We start from the raw sequence: 17,803 nt of genomic DNA, 5'->3' as shown, positions 1-17,803 counted from the left end.
TGCCTTTTAGTGTGCCGGTTAACCACACACGCTCCACTAACGACCAATAAAGCATAATGTGCAATGTCATGGATTAGCATACTTTTCACATTTTTCCTAAAGTAACTAGAGTTGGGATTTTGAAAAATAGTGTTCTAGTACTTTCTTTAATAACATTATACTTTTAATGGGAAGTAGTTGTCCTATCAAATCCGTTCTGCTAACGACCATCCACTAATCAAGGAAGCGGTGGGTGAGAGTAGACACCCATTCAACTACCATTTTATAAGCAGTTTCCTTATACCCCCTTATAGACTAGCTTCATGAATGAGGCATACTAGCGATTTGACTGACCATATTCTTATACATATATAATATTTAACTTTTAATTATAATATATATAAGGTGTGTTTTAAAACATTTTAAAACTCCAAGGGTTTATATAATTTTTTTTTTCGAAATTTAAACTATTAAATTTTAAATTTAAATAAACCAATTAATTAGATTTAATATTTATCTATTAATTAACTTTTAATTAATTTATTAAATCTTGTAAGGATTATCTAATTAAATTAAACAATTAATTTAATCCTAATCCATATCCCTTCTAGATTTCGAAAATATGAGGATAGGATAATTTCCTTATTTTTCTCAATTATCCAATAAGGCAACTATTATCCAAAACAAAGAAACCCAAATCTTTATAGCATATTTCGAAATTTTCAAGGGAGGAGGCTAGGGTTTTCAAAACCCTAACCCTAATTTCGATTAGGGTTCTTTGGAGGCTAGGGTTTTCAAAAACCCTTTGATCCACAACCCTAAAAATCGAAAAAATGGCCTTTAGGGTTTAATAGCTATAAACCCTAATTTGCAATTCAACAATTATAACAATTCAATTTAAAACAAACAAAGGCTCTGATACCACTGATGGGATTTAGTTAAAACAAATAAACTAGAAAACAATTCCTAAGTTCACATGCAACCTACTTTGGATCTATGTTTTATCTATTGAACATACAACTTTGAATTGCAAAACAAGAACCCTAGAGGAGAGAGGCTGTAATCAAAATTTACAAACTAGGGTTTAGTAATTACATACCTTTCAATTGTTATAGTAAACAATTGTTAATTCCCTTGATCTTGATCTTGATCTTCTTGGAAGCTTAGCACCACAAGTGTAATGCCTCTAATGGAATCACACCCAAACTAGCAAGAAGGAAAGTAGAGGAGAGAGGGAAGAGGGGGTATGCAAAATTTCGGCCCTTAGGGTTTCTTCAAAAGAAAAGAGTGACCAAAACATGAACCAGGAGGCTCCTTATATAGCTGAGGGATCTAGGGTTTAGGGGAAACCCTAGTTATCCTTTGCTTAGGGCCTAAGCAAACCCAAGGGCCTTATCCAAGCCCCTACGGACGAAATTATTAGGGTTTCCCCTAAATATTTCGTCCACCCTTATCCAAGGGGGTTCTAGAGCCTTCCACTCAACTATTAGATAATTGCAAACTAGTCCCTACACCTTATAATTAATTCTTTTAACCCCGAAATTAATTCTAATTAATTTCTGGCTAACAGTTAATTAAACAAAATGATTTCTTATTAATATATCAATCTTTTAACATATTAATAAATTCATTTATATTAATTTATTAATCTTATAATAAATTAATATCTCTCATTTCATAATTTCCTTGTCCGGTTGCTAGGTTTGAGGGCAACCCAAAAGGACTGTGCTGCTATCAATTCAAGTACATACCAATTATAGTTATGGACTTAGACATCTAATCCAACAAAAGTAAACATTGATGCATACCTCATTAGCGAATCTTTGAATGAACCCCACAAACTCGTTCTTGTCCATTCCAGCAAAATCGACATCATCGAACATTTGTTCTGCACCATCTGAGTAACAAATAGCGGGGTACCTCGAAAAAATTTCGGCAAAATGGAGATCTATCTTCATGTAGACAGCCATAGGATTGATTATGTTGGCCGATTTCAGGGAGGAAGAGTTTAAGAAACGGATTCGTGTCAATCACGGTTTGAAAAAAGTATACGAATGCAAATGGTAGCAGAATAAATGAAAGGGACAGTTGAGAGGGTTTTAACGGATATAAGTTTCATTTAGTGCATAACACGTGGTATTGCAATGACCTGTTATATTTAATCTAGTTGGCATTGAGGTGGAATAAGAAAACGTCCTAATTAGATGGGTGTGACCGGTTGCACCCTTCAAATCTAGAAATGTGGCCTTTTAAACCATAAAATGACAAGTATAAGCACTTTAAAAGCAAAAAATAGTCACGAGAAACCATTTAAACCAATATACGAAAGATAGTTGGGCTATATGTACAATTATTACAATAATACATATAACAGTCTATTGTACTATATATACATCGTAAATTAAAGAAAATACACATTATTCAGTATATTAAACAATACCAATGTTTGGTAAGAGAGCGTTCTCATTTATTCTTTTGTCGGATCACGGATGCCTATCAAGTTTTTTTTTTTTTTTTTTTTTTTTTTTTTTTGAAAAGACTTTTATAAGGATACGTAAAATATTATTCTTATTGTAATTCTGGAACATGTGCCGTATGTGTCGCTAGAACCCTGATCCAAACTCGGGTATGCATCTGCATATTCTAAAATAAATGTAAGAGTAATTTTGCTTAATGTGACGATTCTTTTATTTCTTTTTTGTAATGATATCTAAAAAAGCCATCTAACGATGATACACCATGTTTTAAATTATTGAATCCATTTAAAAAGGTCACCTTGTCAATATGTTGAACAACAGGTAGTGATTTCAGGCCATATGTAGGTTATTATCAGGAAATACTCCAGTACATATAATCTGCATTGCTTATTTAGTGTCCTACGTACGAGCATTCATGCAACAATGTTTACTGCAACAATTGTACCTAAAACAGATAGAACCAAAAAGCAGAGCCTCATTCAGGACCATATATATATTACTGATCAAGGATCGAGCCCCATGGTCCTTAGTGGTCCACTTTCCCCTCAAAACGAGACAAGTCGACCTCATTTATGAAAATAATCTTATCATGGACTGGTTTCATAAAGAACTTAGTCGGATAACCTTCAACATAAGGAAAATTAAATGCTTCAAAATATAATTTAATCATGCAACTGTCAAAACTTGCAGAAACTGAAGCCTACTTGTGGAACATAGAGTAACTGAAACTGTTTCTTTCATAGATTTTTATGGCGTCCATCGGTGGCCGCGACCATGGAGTCAGCTTCCACATCCTTTCTTGAACGACTCCGACCACGGTGCAAATGCTTTTCACAGTACTTGTAACCGATGACAACTTCTTTGCTACACCTCCATTTCTTTCCATCTGTTCTCTTACATCTTCCAGGTTCAGCTTCCATGCTGTTTTTATAGTTGTCATACAAACTACGATCGCATCCTGACCCTGTGATTTACAAGTTGAGTTTATATGGGAAGATTTCTATGAAGCTGAATAGTTTAATTACCTGTGAAAGAAGCAAGCACAGAGTTCCAAATAGGGAGGAGGAGATTAGAAGGAACAGGTAATCCAGCTTCCATGTATTTGTAGATTAGAGCTTGTAATTTGAGCTCCTCCATCTGCATAAAGGTGAACCCTGTGCCCCCATTCATACCAAGAACACTCATATAGTTGGCATTTTGTTCAAGAAAAGATGATGAGTCTGCTGCTGAAGACGACGACCCTTCTACACCATTCATTACTCAACCCTCAACTACCCTCATTCATATTGGAGCATCTGAGAGAAGATATATATATATATATATATAGAGAGAGAGAGAGAGTAATAATATTATTACTATGTAAAATAGTATATTATTTGTCGTTGGAATATTAAATGGTGGGGTAGAGAAAACAAAAAACTGAAAAAATCAGACTATAGTTTGGGAAGGATGTAAAAGCGGCGGTATTAGGGTGGTGGTTGGTTGTAGGGTGTCCACGCCACCACCATCTTAATAGTATGGGGCTAAGACAAAATAATTGGCACATTTCATAAGGCGGCTGCCGACTGGTGGTTGCCGGTGGTAAACGATATAATTTAGCTTAGCTGAGGCTGTCACTCCCCGTGAGGGGGTGGTGCAGTGTTGCAACAGTGTCTCTCTTAATTTGACCCCCTCTTTATTGATGTTCCAGAGATGTCACGGTTCATACGTGAGTTTTTTAATTGACATGTGTTCCATATTCAATTATTGGTCACAATTATTATGATATTTTTTGACATGGTTTTCAATATTTTTCATCAGTTAATTAACCGGACCACTGTGAGTGCACTAGATTAGATTAGATGAGATGATGTGTTACTTTTTATGATAAAAATGACAAGAGTATTAACTTCTTTTGCAAGGCGAGTGATTGAGATGGAGTCCTTGTCACATTCCATAAAAAGTCGTTAATTCAGATTAATATATATGGATTGTGATTAACATTTGAATGTTCTTATATATTTTATTTAGTTGTGATGTATGTTGGTTGGCCGATTTTGTGTGTTAATGTATATAATAATTAGGATTTTATTTTCTTGTATTTTAAATTTTAAAAACTATAAAACACGACAAAAAAGATTACGAAAACAAAAACCATAGCAATGGATGATGGATCTCACAACACTTGGGCTGACATGGCTGGCTTCCCTTGACCCAAGGCTGTCATCAGCCAAAAATGGTGCAACCACTAGGATAGAAGCCCAACGGTACTAACGGCCCATCAGCACACTTGGCCCACCAGGCCAAGGCCAAGCTGAGGAAACACTGCATCTCCATTGGTGCTCCTTTAGCCTTGTGGTGGCAGTGACTGGAAAAAAAAAATTCCAACAATTCTCTGCTTGATTATTTTCTTCAATTTTCCGTAATGTTCGAAATTGTTTGTCCGTTAGATTTTGACCAAAAATTGTTTCGTTATTGTTCATGGAATAATTTATAGGACTAGGACTTAGGCAACACATTTTATGTTATATTATTATTAATTTTGTGTGATGTATGATTTTAATATTTGGTTTAAGAAACAAATTATAATATAAAAACTATGTTAAATCTGTTTATTTGGAAAACTAGTTGTGAAACCCGTATATTATACGGGTTAATTAAAACATAATGTTAAACATGAGCGATTAAATGAAGAGTTTATTTGAATTTAAAAATATGAAATAAGTGAAAATTATGAAAAAAAAACATGCAAAAAATAAATTAATTAAAATTATATGTTTAATTGTTAGACATGTGTACTAAACGATTTATTATAATAAAATGTAAATACAAATGTTTAAAGTGTAAATTTATTTGAAATTGAAATTGAAATTTGAAATTTGAAATTAATAGTTATTATAGTAGGTTTAATTTATAGAAACTAAATTAATGATATAGTAATGAATAATGAAGTAATTGACAAGTGGAAAATAAATATATTTTGACCAAATAAATGAGAGAATGACAAATAGCAATAACATTTTCATTTATTAGGGTAGACATGGTAATTCTAAAATTGATTTTAGAACTTGTTTAAATTTGTTTTCACATTAAACGTGTTGACAAATATCTTGTATGGATGTAAATTATTCATTGTTGCATGCATCATTTTCACCATCACTAACGTTATGATAATCTAATGGTTCGACATGATAAAATTTATTATGTAGTTCTAACGTTGTACAATCGGCGTTTGTGATACAACTGCCATTTGTTGTGGCACAACTGGTGTTTGATGTTATACATAAAATATTTGATGTTGTACACCTGACGTCCAAAATGGTGGTACCGACATTGATATGTTGGTACCAGTGTTTGATATGGTGCCACATGTGCTTGATATGTCAAATAATATATGGGAAAAAACATATTGAATGTTTTGATTCATATATACTGTTTTGCTTAAGCAACTTGTGGATTGATTTATTGTTATACGGATGTCGCATATGCAATATAACCACCAAAATTGTGAGGATCATTTTGGAGAGATATGCAACCTAGTTTATTGTTGCTACTTCTTCCGCTTGGATATATTTTCAACAAAGTTTTTTCCTCTTCTACTACCGGACCCTCTTTCTTCGTTAGATCAATTCTCACCAACATCATATCGATTTGCAAGATTTTATTGAACATCAATATTATGTGTTTCTTCCAATAGATCATATCTACACTTACAGATGTACATGAGTTGTAACCGTCTGAATAATTTTCTTTAAACGCTTTACATCATCTTCGTTAGCTATCTAGATAACATACTTTAATGTAAGGTGTTGGAAACACAACGATATTAGGTTTGCCATCTAAACATGCCATCTTTTTGACCAAATTGTATAAATTTGAGAAATTTATTTTGATGAAATTTCAACACCAAAATTTCTAACAAATGGTCTAAACGTATATTAATTCATTTATTTTCTGTTTGCCAAAAACCATCAACACAAACAATAATATACTATTCATATGAATCATTTGAGCTCATTTTATATTAACAAAAACAAAAATAAGAAGACAATAGACGAAATATTTTTACATATAATATATCATCTTTCAAATATGTCATATCATAATTCGCAAATAAAAAAAATATATTTTCGCACTCAAAGCCACCTAAGAAAAATATGATTAGTTTTTAAATTTTTGATTTTTGATTTTATTTTATTATATTAATTTTTTTGTTATTATTATAAAAAAAATTCTGTTTTATTTCTTGAAATTTCTTCAACAACCCAAAAACGATGACAGTTTGGTGTTCCGCCTCCATATCTAGGCTCTCCTTCACCAGCTTCAGCAAAGTAGCCGCTTCTTTCCCTCTTCAATGTCGCAGTGTAATTAGCAGAAGAATCTCTGCGAAAATGCCAACAGGCTCATCATCCATCCAAATCACTCATACTTTAAAGTTACCGAGTCAACCTAGCGATCCCGTGACTGTTGTTGCCGCTCCTGGTGTCTCCGATTCCGAATTCAGGTGAGTCTCTCCACCTTCTTCTTCCTTTACGCGATCTCTTCGCTTTAATTACAACAATTAGTTTGATTTTGTAGTCAAATTCATAACGAGATTACTGCCTAATTAGGTAAAGTAAGGGATTATGGTAAGATGCTCTAAGTAAATTATTCGACATAATCAATTACCTACTACATTAATCGAGATTATTATTCCAGCTTTTTCTTCTGATTTTGACGCTTAAACGATAATCCATTTGATTTTAACAAGTAGTGGAGCGGACCCTAGTGGCCACCTTTTGATATTGTGAATCGAGTATAATCAGTATATGCCGATTTCATCAGCCCTGTTGTTATAATAATTACCATTCTCATCAATCTCTCAATGCTACTGTAATACAGCAAATTATGTACATTTCCTATATCTTAGCCAACTTTAATCCATGTTTTCCTCTTCAATTGTTTCGAGTTTCATGTTCAGCTTCTTATATGCTTCACCTTTTTGTTGCAGGTTAGCTATCGGTTCATCCTTATTTAAGCAGTGGCTAAAGAACATTCAAAGTGAAAAAGGACTCCTTGTGGATGGATCTTTGTCTCTAAAACAAGTCCTCATTCAGGTATCACTATCTTCAAGCAAAAGCAACACACCTTCTTAAGTACTCTATCAGTTAATTTATAGTAAAATTGTTGATGTAGGGGGTTGACATGTTTGGCAATCGTCTTGGCTTTCTCAAGTTTAAAGCAGATGTCATTGACAAGGAAACAGGACAAAAGGTATTGATGCATGACATAAAAACTTTGAACAACTATAAAAAGGAACTAGATTTTTTAATGGATTTTATTTATGTGTTAAATTTCATAAACTTTTATAGGTTCCAGGTATTGTTTTTGCACGAGGACCAGCTGTATCTGTCCTAATCCTACTGGACTCCCAGGGGAAAACTTACACTGTGCTTACAGAGCAGGTTAGAAGCAGATACTAGCAATAAAGCTGAAAGTAAACACCGTATAAAAAGTACAAAAACATAAAGAGGAAAAAATAACACATTTTAACCTATGTAAATATTTTAAGGTTAGAGTGCCTGTTGGGAGGTCTATTTTGGAGCTGCCAGCTGGGATGTTGGATGATAATGTGGGCGATATTGCTGGCACAGCAATACGTGAGGTCAGCAAAGTCTTTTCATTTTTGTTATTATAATTATTATTTTTTAGTTAGAAAGAAAGATATATTCCTTTGTGAATTGCATATAAACATATTTCATGTGGTTTGAAATGCAACACTATCTTAATTTGTTTGTTTGTTAATGATGTGAATAAGACAGGTAGAAGAAGAAACCGGGATTCAAATAAACTTAAATGACATGATTGACCTCACATCTTTTTTAGACCCTTCCACCGGATGCAAAGTTATCCCTTCACCGGTATGTGTGAGACTCACATTAAATCATTTAAATAAAATTTTATTAATTTAGCATTTTCTTTTTGTGGTGACAGGGTGGATGTGATGAAGAACTTAGCTTGTTTCTATACAGAGGAAGCGTGAGTCGAGATGTTATTAAAGAACTTCAAGGGAAAGAAACAGGGCTTAGAGAACATGGTGAGATGATCAAAGTCCATATTGTCCCTTATGACACACTTTGGCGTATGACACCTGATGCTAAAGTATTAATGTCCATTGCAATATATGAAATGGCTAAAAGAGAAGGTCTGCTGCCTCACAGAGAATGATTTGCAATAGTCTTTCCTTAAACTAACATCCACATCAAAACAACATTTGAGTAATAAAATCTTCAATCGCAAAAGACCAATTCTCTCTTGAGCAACTTATCTTCTTTGCTTCTTTGTAAAAAAAATATTTAACTGTATCATGAATGTAACCTCAAGAGATACAAGTTTATTCAAGGCCAATTGAGGCTGTAATATAGCCACAAAAAAAATGTGTAGTTGTGGTTGACATATGATTTACAATATGTCTGTTTTATATGCTTTTTATTGGGTCTAATTTGGTCAAATTCAGACTTTTTGATACCACAATTAAAAACTTCTAATTCCAATATAGTTGAGCTTCTAATTCGATCATCTAGGCCTCTAATATGACTTTTATAGTTGGATCTTGAATCAGATATGACAACTATCAGACAACCCCTTAATGCCTAAATGATGGCTCCACTATGTGATTGATGCAACCTTAATCTACAAACCACAAAGCAAACTAGGCCAATTGTACGCCTTTTATTATATAAAGACAACAAGACTTGAATTTCTAACATCAAGATACATCAATACTCAAAATCCCAGACCTTGCAAGTTTTGTATTGTATTGAATATTGATGATGTTAAACTTTACTTGAAACATAATCAGCATTTGTTGCTTCCCAGATTGTAGTCCCATCACACGTACAAAGCTTCTTATAATTCTCACCAACACCCGCACTTCTTGCAATAACAGCAGCTGCAATTCCATTATCCGATCTATCTTCACTTTCATACACTGCTATTGCTCTACCGATGAGGTCAGCAACTGTAAGGTCCTTTTTGACACCCGAGAAAAAAGCTTCACCTCTCTCATCAACCTCCAGTGTTCCCAGGTCACCAACAGCCTGAAACATTCACATACCATTCATAAACACAAAAACCATATTTGGAAAATCATGAAAAGGGAAGGGGAAGGGGAAGGGGCTTACCTTATTGAATGTTTTCCCGGTGCTTGCAACACCTTTTGTTAGATCACCGTATTCGTTGATAGACCAAGCGTGTTTTTTCCCGGGTGATAAACCGCTGAAGTTGGCTTCGATTCTTGCCAACTCCATACTGATTTGAGCCAGACGAACTACTCCGAAAATTTTCGGGCCTTTGAATTCGGCCACGGCAGCCGAAATCAACACATCTGAACACAAACCATCAAAAGTTAACTGATAGATGAAAAGTCACCAGTAAACTAGCTGCTAACCAACAAAAATGACGTTTGGTAAAACTAGTTGATAGCTAGATGAGATATGTAAAACAATATAAAAAGACATCTAAGAATATTGGATTTTTTAAAAAAATAACTAATAAAGGGTATATTTGGAGAAAGTTCATTAAAATGTTAGACCGAATAACTTTTTAAAAAGCTAGCTACTTTTTGGTTTGCCAAACAAACCTCCTGGAGAGCCTTGACCAATTAGTCGAGCTTTTCGACCTGTTTGCTCCAAGGCTTCAGCCATGGTCTTGACCGGTGAAGACCCAAAAATTCTGACTACTTGATTGCTCAAATCCACATCGATGCTCTTAACTCCTAAATCAACAAAGAGTACAAAAATTAACATAAAACAACATGAAATCAAGACGTATAATATAATGTCTTCCTACTTATAACATAACACTTACCATTGACTGTTTGTAACTTGTTCTTCACCACTTTAACACAACCTTCGCAACTCATATCCACCATGAACTCTGTCTGTAATCACATGAATAAAAAATCTCAGAATATGGAATTTAATTAGGAAATGTTAAATGTTAGGGTTTCCATTAGAGCTCGATATCTGATCAACAATTTGAAAATGAATTTGACATCTGATCTGAATATCATAATATTGCATAAGAAATGAAGAGCCCAGTAATGAATCCAGCAATAGCTCAATAACAGAGAATCCCTAAACAAAGATGACATTCGTCTCAAATACATGAAAGATGACATTCGTCTCAAATACATGAACTTTCTCAAAAATGTTCTGATCGATTTTTCTGAAATTTCAACGAATCAAATTAATCTATTTGAACTGGCAAGATGAATTGCTACTAGCTTCAACAATTGATCAATTAATCAGAAGAAAACGATGATTAAGTGCGTACCATAACTTCCGGTAATTCCGCATCGTACTGCAAATAAAGAAACAATACTCGATATTAAACAATTGAAATCAAGATGATAACGATAAATTGCAATCCCAAAAGATCAAAATCGAGTAGCCGTATAGATTGAGATAAACAGTTCTAACCATTAGGGCGGGTTTAGCGTCCATGTGAAGAGCTGAAGGAGGTTTGGTGTGAGTCTTGTTGAGGTCGAATCGATTTGGGGTTGAAGGGAACGAATTCAAAAAGGGTTTGGTGAAATTGTAAGTGTAAGAGGAGGATGAAGATGGGGAGAGGGAATTGAGAGCGAGAGCTGTTGCTGCTGCTGTGACGGCCGTCGCTGTTGACGATGCTGCAACTGTTCTTAAGAATCCCATATTTCCCTTTTCCAAAATCCACGATTTTCGTTGAAATCAAATGTGGAATTATTAATTATTATTACTATGATGTCTTCTAGATGCATCATGAATCGTCCATGGACATGATATCACCCATACCATCATATTTTCATGGTTAGAAAACCTTAAAATTTTTTTGATAAAAAAGAAATCCAGCTCTACATATTTTAATAAAACTATAAAAGAATAGTTTTATTCTTTTTTTAACATATATCATCCTGTTAAGTCCTCCTAATTAGTGCATATATTATTATCGTTTTGTCATGTATCGCAGTATTATTATGTCTCCCGCATATCATTTGTCAGCCTATTGATTTTTCATTTTAAATTTTAAATTTTTCACTCTAATTACATTAAATTAATAAAATTAAAATAAAAATTATAAAATGATATAATTTTACATAATTATTTAAATCAATAATTATAATTTTATATAATTAAAAAAATCTCTTAATTAATAATTTATTTAAAATAACTGATTAATAATTTTGAGTTTTTAGTTTTACTACAAAAATTTAATTAATTTTATAATCATGGTTCCAACAGGTTATAAACTAGTTAACTAATATAGATGACTTATTGAAAAAAATAACCATCAACCATATTTCATGTACAACACATTCCAAAAGCACTTATGTATGTTATGAATTTTGTTACAGTTGAGTCACTTTGAAAGTTTATTCCAAAGGAAGATGATACTACCGTTGTAACTTTTAACACTTCCATTGAAATAAAATGTGAATTATCATAGATATACTCTAACTAGGTGTGAGACGTATCTATTACATGAGTTTATTTTAAAAAGATATATTAATTTTTAATAATTAGAGAAGTTTGAATTTATAAGAAAAATAAAAATAATTTTAAATTATTAAAATTAATAAGGCTTTAATATATTAAATACATTACATATATAAATATTTTCTAATAAAGACATTACATATCTATTACATTACATATTAAATGTGGAATTTTAATTTAATAAATAAAAAATACAATAAAATGACAGCTGAAAAATAAAAAATTCAAAAATTCTAGAAATATGTCATATATCCAAATGGAGAACAGAAAATATGTCAAAAAGATTTTGATTTATTAGGGATACAACTTATAACAAACAATAATTTTGATGGTTTTATTATTTAATGTAAATCTTTTAATTACTGTTTCAACTCTGTCATTCTAAGTTCCCTACCAGTACGCACGGTTTCCGAGCAACATAATTTTTTTTTTCGGTAATCATTTTTTTTCTGATCGTCATTATTCTTTTCTGAGCTACTAAATTTCCTAAATGCTCGAGCTTGTTCATAGAATAGAGAAAACAATAATTCAATCTTTGGCCAACCGTTATTAGAAATATAGTGATACCCTCCTTACTGAACATGAGACCACCTCCTTTATCATAGTTGTCTCTCTCGCTGCCGAAAAAAAAAGCAATTGACCCTATTTATCACTAGTAGCCTTGCTAGAGACCATGACCAGAACAAATAAACTCCATCACAATTCTCGTCCATGTTTATCTTTATCTCTTCCTCTTTGAGTTGATAGACACCAAGGACAAGCTCGATCCTCCTTGTCTTTTTTCGAAAGAAATGATGACCACCACGGTGGGAACGTTATCTCTCTTGCAACGACTAAAAGCCTAGAGAGATTAAGAAAACAAGCTCGGTTCCGTATAGAACCGCAAGTTGTTTAAAAAAAGATTTGGATTTCAAACAAACCGAAGAAACTTACAACCATTTCGCCGGAGTGTATCATGTGGATAGAAAGGGTATTGATAATGGGAATCAACAGGAATTTGTTTTCTACTAACAAGGTCAACCATTTGGGTTTCGTAGATGAGAAAAGAATACTGGTGGCTAGAAAAAATTCATGATCGGAAGCGATGATTGGGATGGGGGTGTTAGAGTTGAAATAGTAATTAAAGGATAATTTTTTTTAAAAGCACGATACAATGGTACAAAACTAATGGAATTTCTGTATCTCTTGAAGATAGAAAATCTGTACATAATCCATCACCCAAATTGTATTTATGTGGAAACTGTTAGGCAAAGATTTCTCTCTCTTATGTAAAGATTGGAATTTCTCACTCCTAAAATTGACAATTTATATTATTTTCAGTGGAAACATCAAAAAAATTTCAAGGGCGATATCAACTCCCTATCCGAAATATTGAGAGTCAATTCAGGACTATTTTAGTCAATATTGTAAATGTTAGACTTACATTTTAGAATGATTTTTAGTTTTTCGGACATTCATTATAAATTTCGGAAAAATATTGCATAATTGTTTCCACCGCATATAATGTGTTTTCTATCTTTTTATCTTTCTCTTACAACCAATAATTCGTAATGGATTTTTAGAATTGTCTCATAATGAGTTTCTCCTATCGTGATCACAAATAAAACTTTTTCAATCTGCATGCTTATAGCCTTGAAAAAAATAAACCTTCATAGTTACGTCACCATTAGAACATATGTTATGGATTGTCTTCAACTCTATTTTGTGGATCTTGGATGTGTTTGATTTATCAACTTTGTTACAATTAGTTGTTTATTTTTTCCAAAAAAATGTAGCTTCATACATTCATTGCGTGTATGCTATTGATCGAGGTCATTGAGTCGGTACAAAATAAACCTCTCTCTCTATCTCTCCCTCATACACACTAGATATCTAGGAGGGTGAGGCTTGATAGATTTCCCATCATAATCAATCTTGTTCGAAGGGGTCTAATCATTTCTAACACCTTCTTTTTGATCTGTTTAGGTTTGCTTCTAACTACAAAATCCTCACGTGTAATATTGAGGATGTCTTTGTTGTGCTTGCCGCTTTCGGCTTGACTATCTGGAGATACCAATGTGATAATGTTTCAAATACAAGATTTAAAATTGTCACATGTTGGCTAGTGAGGTGAAGATGTTGGCGTTTGTTTGCATGAAAAATGAACATATAACGTTTTTTTTTTACTTAAGTGGTATAATCGGTGTAATAGCCCTTCACAGAAATGTCTCAAAGTGATGTAATTCTAGCTATTGGCTAGCTTGTTTTCAATAACTTTCTTGCTGTTCAGAAAGAAAACACCTTCTACCCTTTATGCAGTGCTTTCGAAGAAAATGAGGTCCATATATTCAAGAAATGCTCCACGACTTTGGAGATTAGAGGGAACATGCTAACTTGGTGGAATGATTTTCCTGCTTTGAGTGACTCGATAGAAGACTTGTTAGGGGTAAACTTTACTGTTAAAGTGGGCAGTTCGCAGTGGCGGACGCAGAAAGTTGTCATAGCAGTGACATAATTTTTTCATCCAAATATAACAACATAAAAAAAGTATTAATACATCAAACCGATCCATTACATCTTAATATTTAAATTTGACATTTATGAGTACACATTTTTTGAAACCGATCCATTACATCTTCGATCTTCACTTTCATAAGTGCTTCTTTTTCAACATAAGAAATCATGACATCCTTTAAAAAATCATCACCTATTTTGTTACGCAAATCCGTCTTCAACAACTTCATCGCTGAAAAACATCTTTTGACTGCTGCGGTTGCAACGGGTAAAACGAAAACCAACTTCAACAACCTATAAACCATAGGATAAAACCAATGTTTCCCATTTCGACCATCAAACGAGAAAGGTCGGAAATTCCTTGCAAACTAGTGAACCAGTCATCTTTATGTAAAACGTGATAATATATTTCAAGTTCACCACCAAGTAATTGCATCCTCTCCGCATCATGAAAATCTTTTTTGTATAACTCACTCAACTTTACAACTTTGTTTTGTCAAATTTAGCAAATGAATCACAAGGACTCAAAGCCCCTATGTATTCTAGTATTTGGGTGTTAATTTCACTAAATCGGTCCCCAAATTCTATAATTTGCATATCCATGACGGTGTTGAAAATTTCAAATTCAATATGAAATTGATTAGTAACTTTAGTCTTACGGCCTCTTGATGTGACATAATTTTCCGTCATCTCCACAATATTAATATCATGTTTTTGACAAAAAGAGAATACCTTCGATAAAAGTTTAGCAAACCCCATGTCTCTCAAAGACTTCAATGCGTCCATTGTCCCTCTAACCAAAGAAGCCGCTTCTAAAATATCTTGATCCTTTTTTTGAAGACGCTTTGACAATATGTTCGTGATGTGTAAAATTCCATACATCAAATGTAACGACCCGTCTCCGGTATGATAATTCCATGGTTTTTATTTTGAAGTTGCAAGAGGGACTCGGCGAGTTCATAGCCTGACTCGCCGAGTAGGGACGGGATTTCGAGCACGTGTTAGCCGGCGACTCAGCGAGTCCATATTCGGGACTCGGCGAGTCTGCCTGTCTGGAAGAAACCCTAAATCCCCGGGTTGCTCACTATTTAAGCCACCTTATAGCCTCCATTCTCGCCTCCTTCACCCTCAGAGAGCTGTGAGAAAACCCTAATCCATTCTTGAGTGATCTAAGTGCTCTTGTGTTAAATTTTTGAAGGCTTGAAGAAGGAAAAGAAGAAAGGAACAAGGAGAAGAGTTGTAGAGCAAAGATTCAAGGGCAAACCAGAGTTCTTTGAGGTATTCTTCGGATTTCCTTCCCTTTTATGCTTTAAAACCCCATTAGAACTCTTCTAGATCTAGTTGATGCTTTTCTCAAGCCTTATGATGATATGGAAGCCCTATTATGTCGAGATATCCTTAGATCTGTTCATTTAGGATTTGTAGAGCCCAGATCTATTGCCTTTATGGAGCTATTTTGCATAATAACCCTAGATCTACCCTTTTAAGTGCCTTTTTAGCCTTTATCCCCTTTTTCATGTGTTTGTACACGTAAAGTTGGAAACTTTACGTGGTAAATCGGCTTATTGGACTCAGATCTATCATTTGTATGTAATGGGTTCAAGCAGAATCGAGTTTAGAATAGTTTCATGGTTGTGACTCGGCGAGTCAGAAGAACGACTCGGCGAGTCGAGTCGCGAGTCCCCGATTTCTTCCTTTTTGAGCGATGCCGAGTGGGACCAGTGAGTAGTGGAGTGGACTCAGCGATTTCGAGGTCAGACTCAGTAATGGAGGGACTCGGCGAGTTGTATGAAGAACTCGGCGAGTCCAAGACAATCTTCTTAAGCTCAAGAACAACTCGTCGAGTTGTTCATATGACTCGGCGAGTCGGATGAAGATTGTCTGAGTTCTTGGATCGAGAGGGTACTCGTCGAGTCGATGTCATACTCGACAAGTAGCCACGAGTAGGGTTGAGAAGTGAGACTAGAGACTCGGCGAGTTGGCGGTCCAACTCGGCGAGTCAGGTCAACTGTGGGTTGACTTTGACCGAGAGTTGACTTTGACCAAGGGTAAAAGAGTCATTTTACCCCAGTGCAGTGTTTAGTATTTGTTTGAGTGTGTTTATGGACTTGTAGTCGGGGAGATACCGGAGCAGCAGCAATTAGCTTTCAGAGCCGTTCACACAGTAGCCAGTTCACGAGGTGAGTTTCCTTCCAGTAGGATCAGGGTCTAAGGCCACAATGCCGGCCCGTTCAGTTAGTAGTAGTTTCAGGACTTCGGTCCAATGCAGTAGTTAGTATGTTTGACGCCTTCGTGGCTCAAACAGGATATATGTGTTTATGCTCGTTGACATGTTATGCTATGTTTAGTCAGTTAGCTTCGGACTTCAGTCCGATGGAGGGGACAAGGTCCCAGTCAGTCAGCTTCGGACTTCGGTCCGATGGAGGGGACAAGGTCCCAGTCAGTCAGCTTCGGACTTCGGTCCGATGGAGGGGACAAGGTCCCAGTCAGTCAGCTTCGGACATCGGTCCGATGGAGGGGACAAGGTCCCAGTCAGTCAGCTTCGGACTTCGGTCCGATGGAGGGGGCAAGGCCCCAGTATGTGCTTTATATGTTCTTGTATGGTATGCGGTAGTTTGGGGGAGCTCACTAAGCTTCGTGCTTACAGTTTCAGTTTTGGTTTCAGGTACTTCCGCAAGCAAAGGGAAAAGCTCGAGATGATGGCATCGCACACACCACAGCTTCAGTTTTCATCCTGGGAGTTGATTCAGTTTTGGATTTTGATATGATATAGATATGATACAGTTTTCCTCACAGTGTTTTTATTATGTTTGAGATACATCACGTATGGTTTTATGATATGACACTCAGATTATGGTTTTTGGTTATATTGAAAAATGAAATTTTTGGGTCGTATTTTTGGGTCGTTTCATCAAATGTAAGTTAGGGATGTCAACGTGGGAAAACGGGACGGAGAGTGCATCCCCCTCCCTTGCCCCCAAAATTTCCTTGTTCCCTCGTTCCCGCCCCTGCCCCCAAAATGTTCAGCCTTCAACCCGCCCCCATCCCCGAATCCCTTTTATTACCCCTGCCCCCGCCCCTGATTGATTTTGGGCTGCCTTTTTTTGGCTAAAAGAAGTTGTTATTTACACTAAAAGAAACTATATTTTAGGTAACAAATAATTATTTATAGTAGAATTTTACATGTTAAAAATAAAAAAATTGTGGCATCTTAAAAACATTATACTAACAATTTAAAAACATGTTTTTTGATAAATTTTGGAAACTCAAAATCATGTTATAGTTTATTATATTTATATAATTAATATATGTAAATATTAGTGTAATTTATTAACGGGGTCTCTATGGGGGTTTCGGGAT

The 17,803-nt window shown here is 34.7% G+C and overlaps 3 protein-coding genes across 3 annotated transcripts; 1 reads left to right on the top strand and 2 right to left on the bottom strand.

Moving 5' to 3' along the window:
- Positions 1 to 3,088: 3,088 nt before the first annotated feature.
- Positions 3,089 to 3,827, bottom strand: LOC111898918 (growth-regulating factor 12). Its single transcript, XM_023894803.3, has 2 exons — positions 3,482 to 3,827; positions 3,089 to 3,420 (listed from the first exon to the last, which is right to left on the bottom strand). The coding sequence occupies exons 1-2, from the start codon at positions 3,711 to 3,713 to the stop codon at positions 3,194 to 3,196; spliced, it is 459 nt and encodes a 152-aa protein (XP_023750571.1). The 5' UTR covers positions 3,714 to 3,827; the 3' UTR covers positions 3,089 to 3,193.
- Positions 3,828 to 6,680: 2,853 nt separating this feature from the next.
- LOC111898920 (nudix hydrolase 14, chloroplastic) lies at positions 6,681 to 8,884 on the top strand. Its single transcript, XM_023894805.3, has 7 exons — positions 6,681 to 6,939; positions 7,426 to 7,531; positions 7,611 to 7,688; positions 7,787 to 7,879; positions 7,987 to 8,079; positions 8,237 to 8,335; positions 8,409 to 8,884. The coding sequence occupies exons 1-7, from the start codon at positions 6,710 to 6,712 to the stop codon at positions 8,640 to 8,642; spliced, it is 933 nt and encodes a 310-aa protein (XP_023750573.1). The 5' UTR covers positions 6,681 to 6,709; the 3' UTR covers positions 8,643 to 8,884.
- A 243-nt stretch (positions 8,885 to 9,127) lies between these two features.
- On the bottom strand, positions 9,128 to 11,184 carry LOC111898919 (copper chaperone for superoxide dismutase, chloroplastic/cytosolic). Its single transcript, XM_023894804.3, has 6 exons — positions 10,898 to 11,184; positions 10,752 to 10,778; positions 10,284 to 10,356; positions 10,057 to 10,191; positions 9,599 to 9,801; positions 9,128 to 9,514 (listed from the first exon to the last, which is right to left on the bottom strand). The coding sequence occupies exons 1-6, from the start codon at positions 11,126 to 11,128 to the stop codon at positions 9,251 to 9,253; spliced, it is 933 nt and encodes a 310-aa protein (XP_023750572.1). The 5' UTR covers positions 11,129 to 11,184; the 3' UTR covers positions 9,128 to 9,250.
- Positions 11,185 to 17,803: the final 6,619 nt, after the last annotated feature.

The sequence above is a fragment of the Lactuca sativa genome, chromosome 6, assembly GCF_002870075.4.
Source record: "Lactuca sativa cultivar Salinas chromosome 6, Lsat_Salinas_v11, whole genome shotgun sequence".
In the NCBI taxonomy this organism is placed as follows: domain Eukaryota; kingdom Viridiplantae; phylum Streptophyta; class Magnoliopsida; order Asterales; family Asteraceae; genus Lactuca; species Lactuca sativa.
Note: the sequence above shows the minus strand (reverse complement) of the source record. Positions and strands in the feature narration are given on the sequence as shown.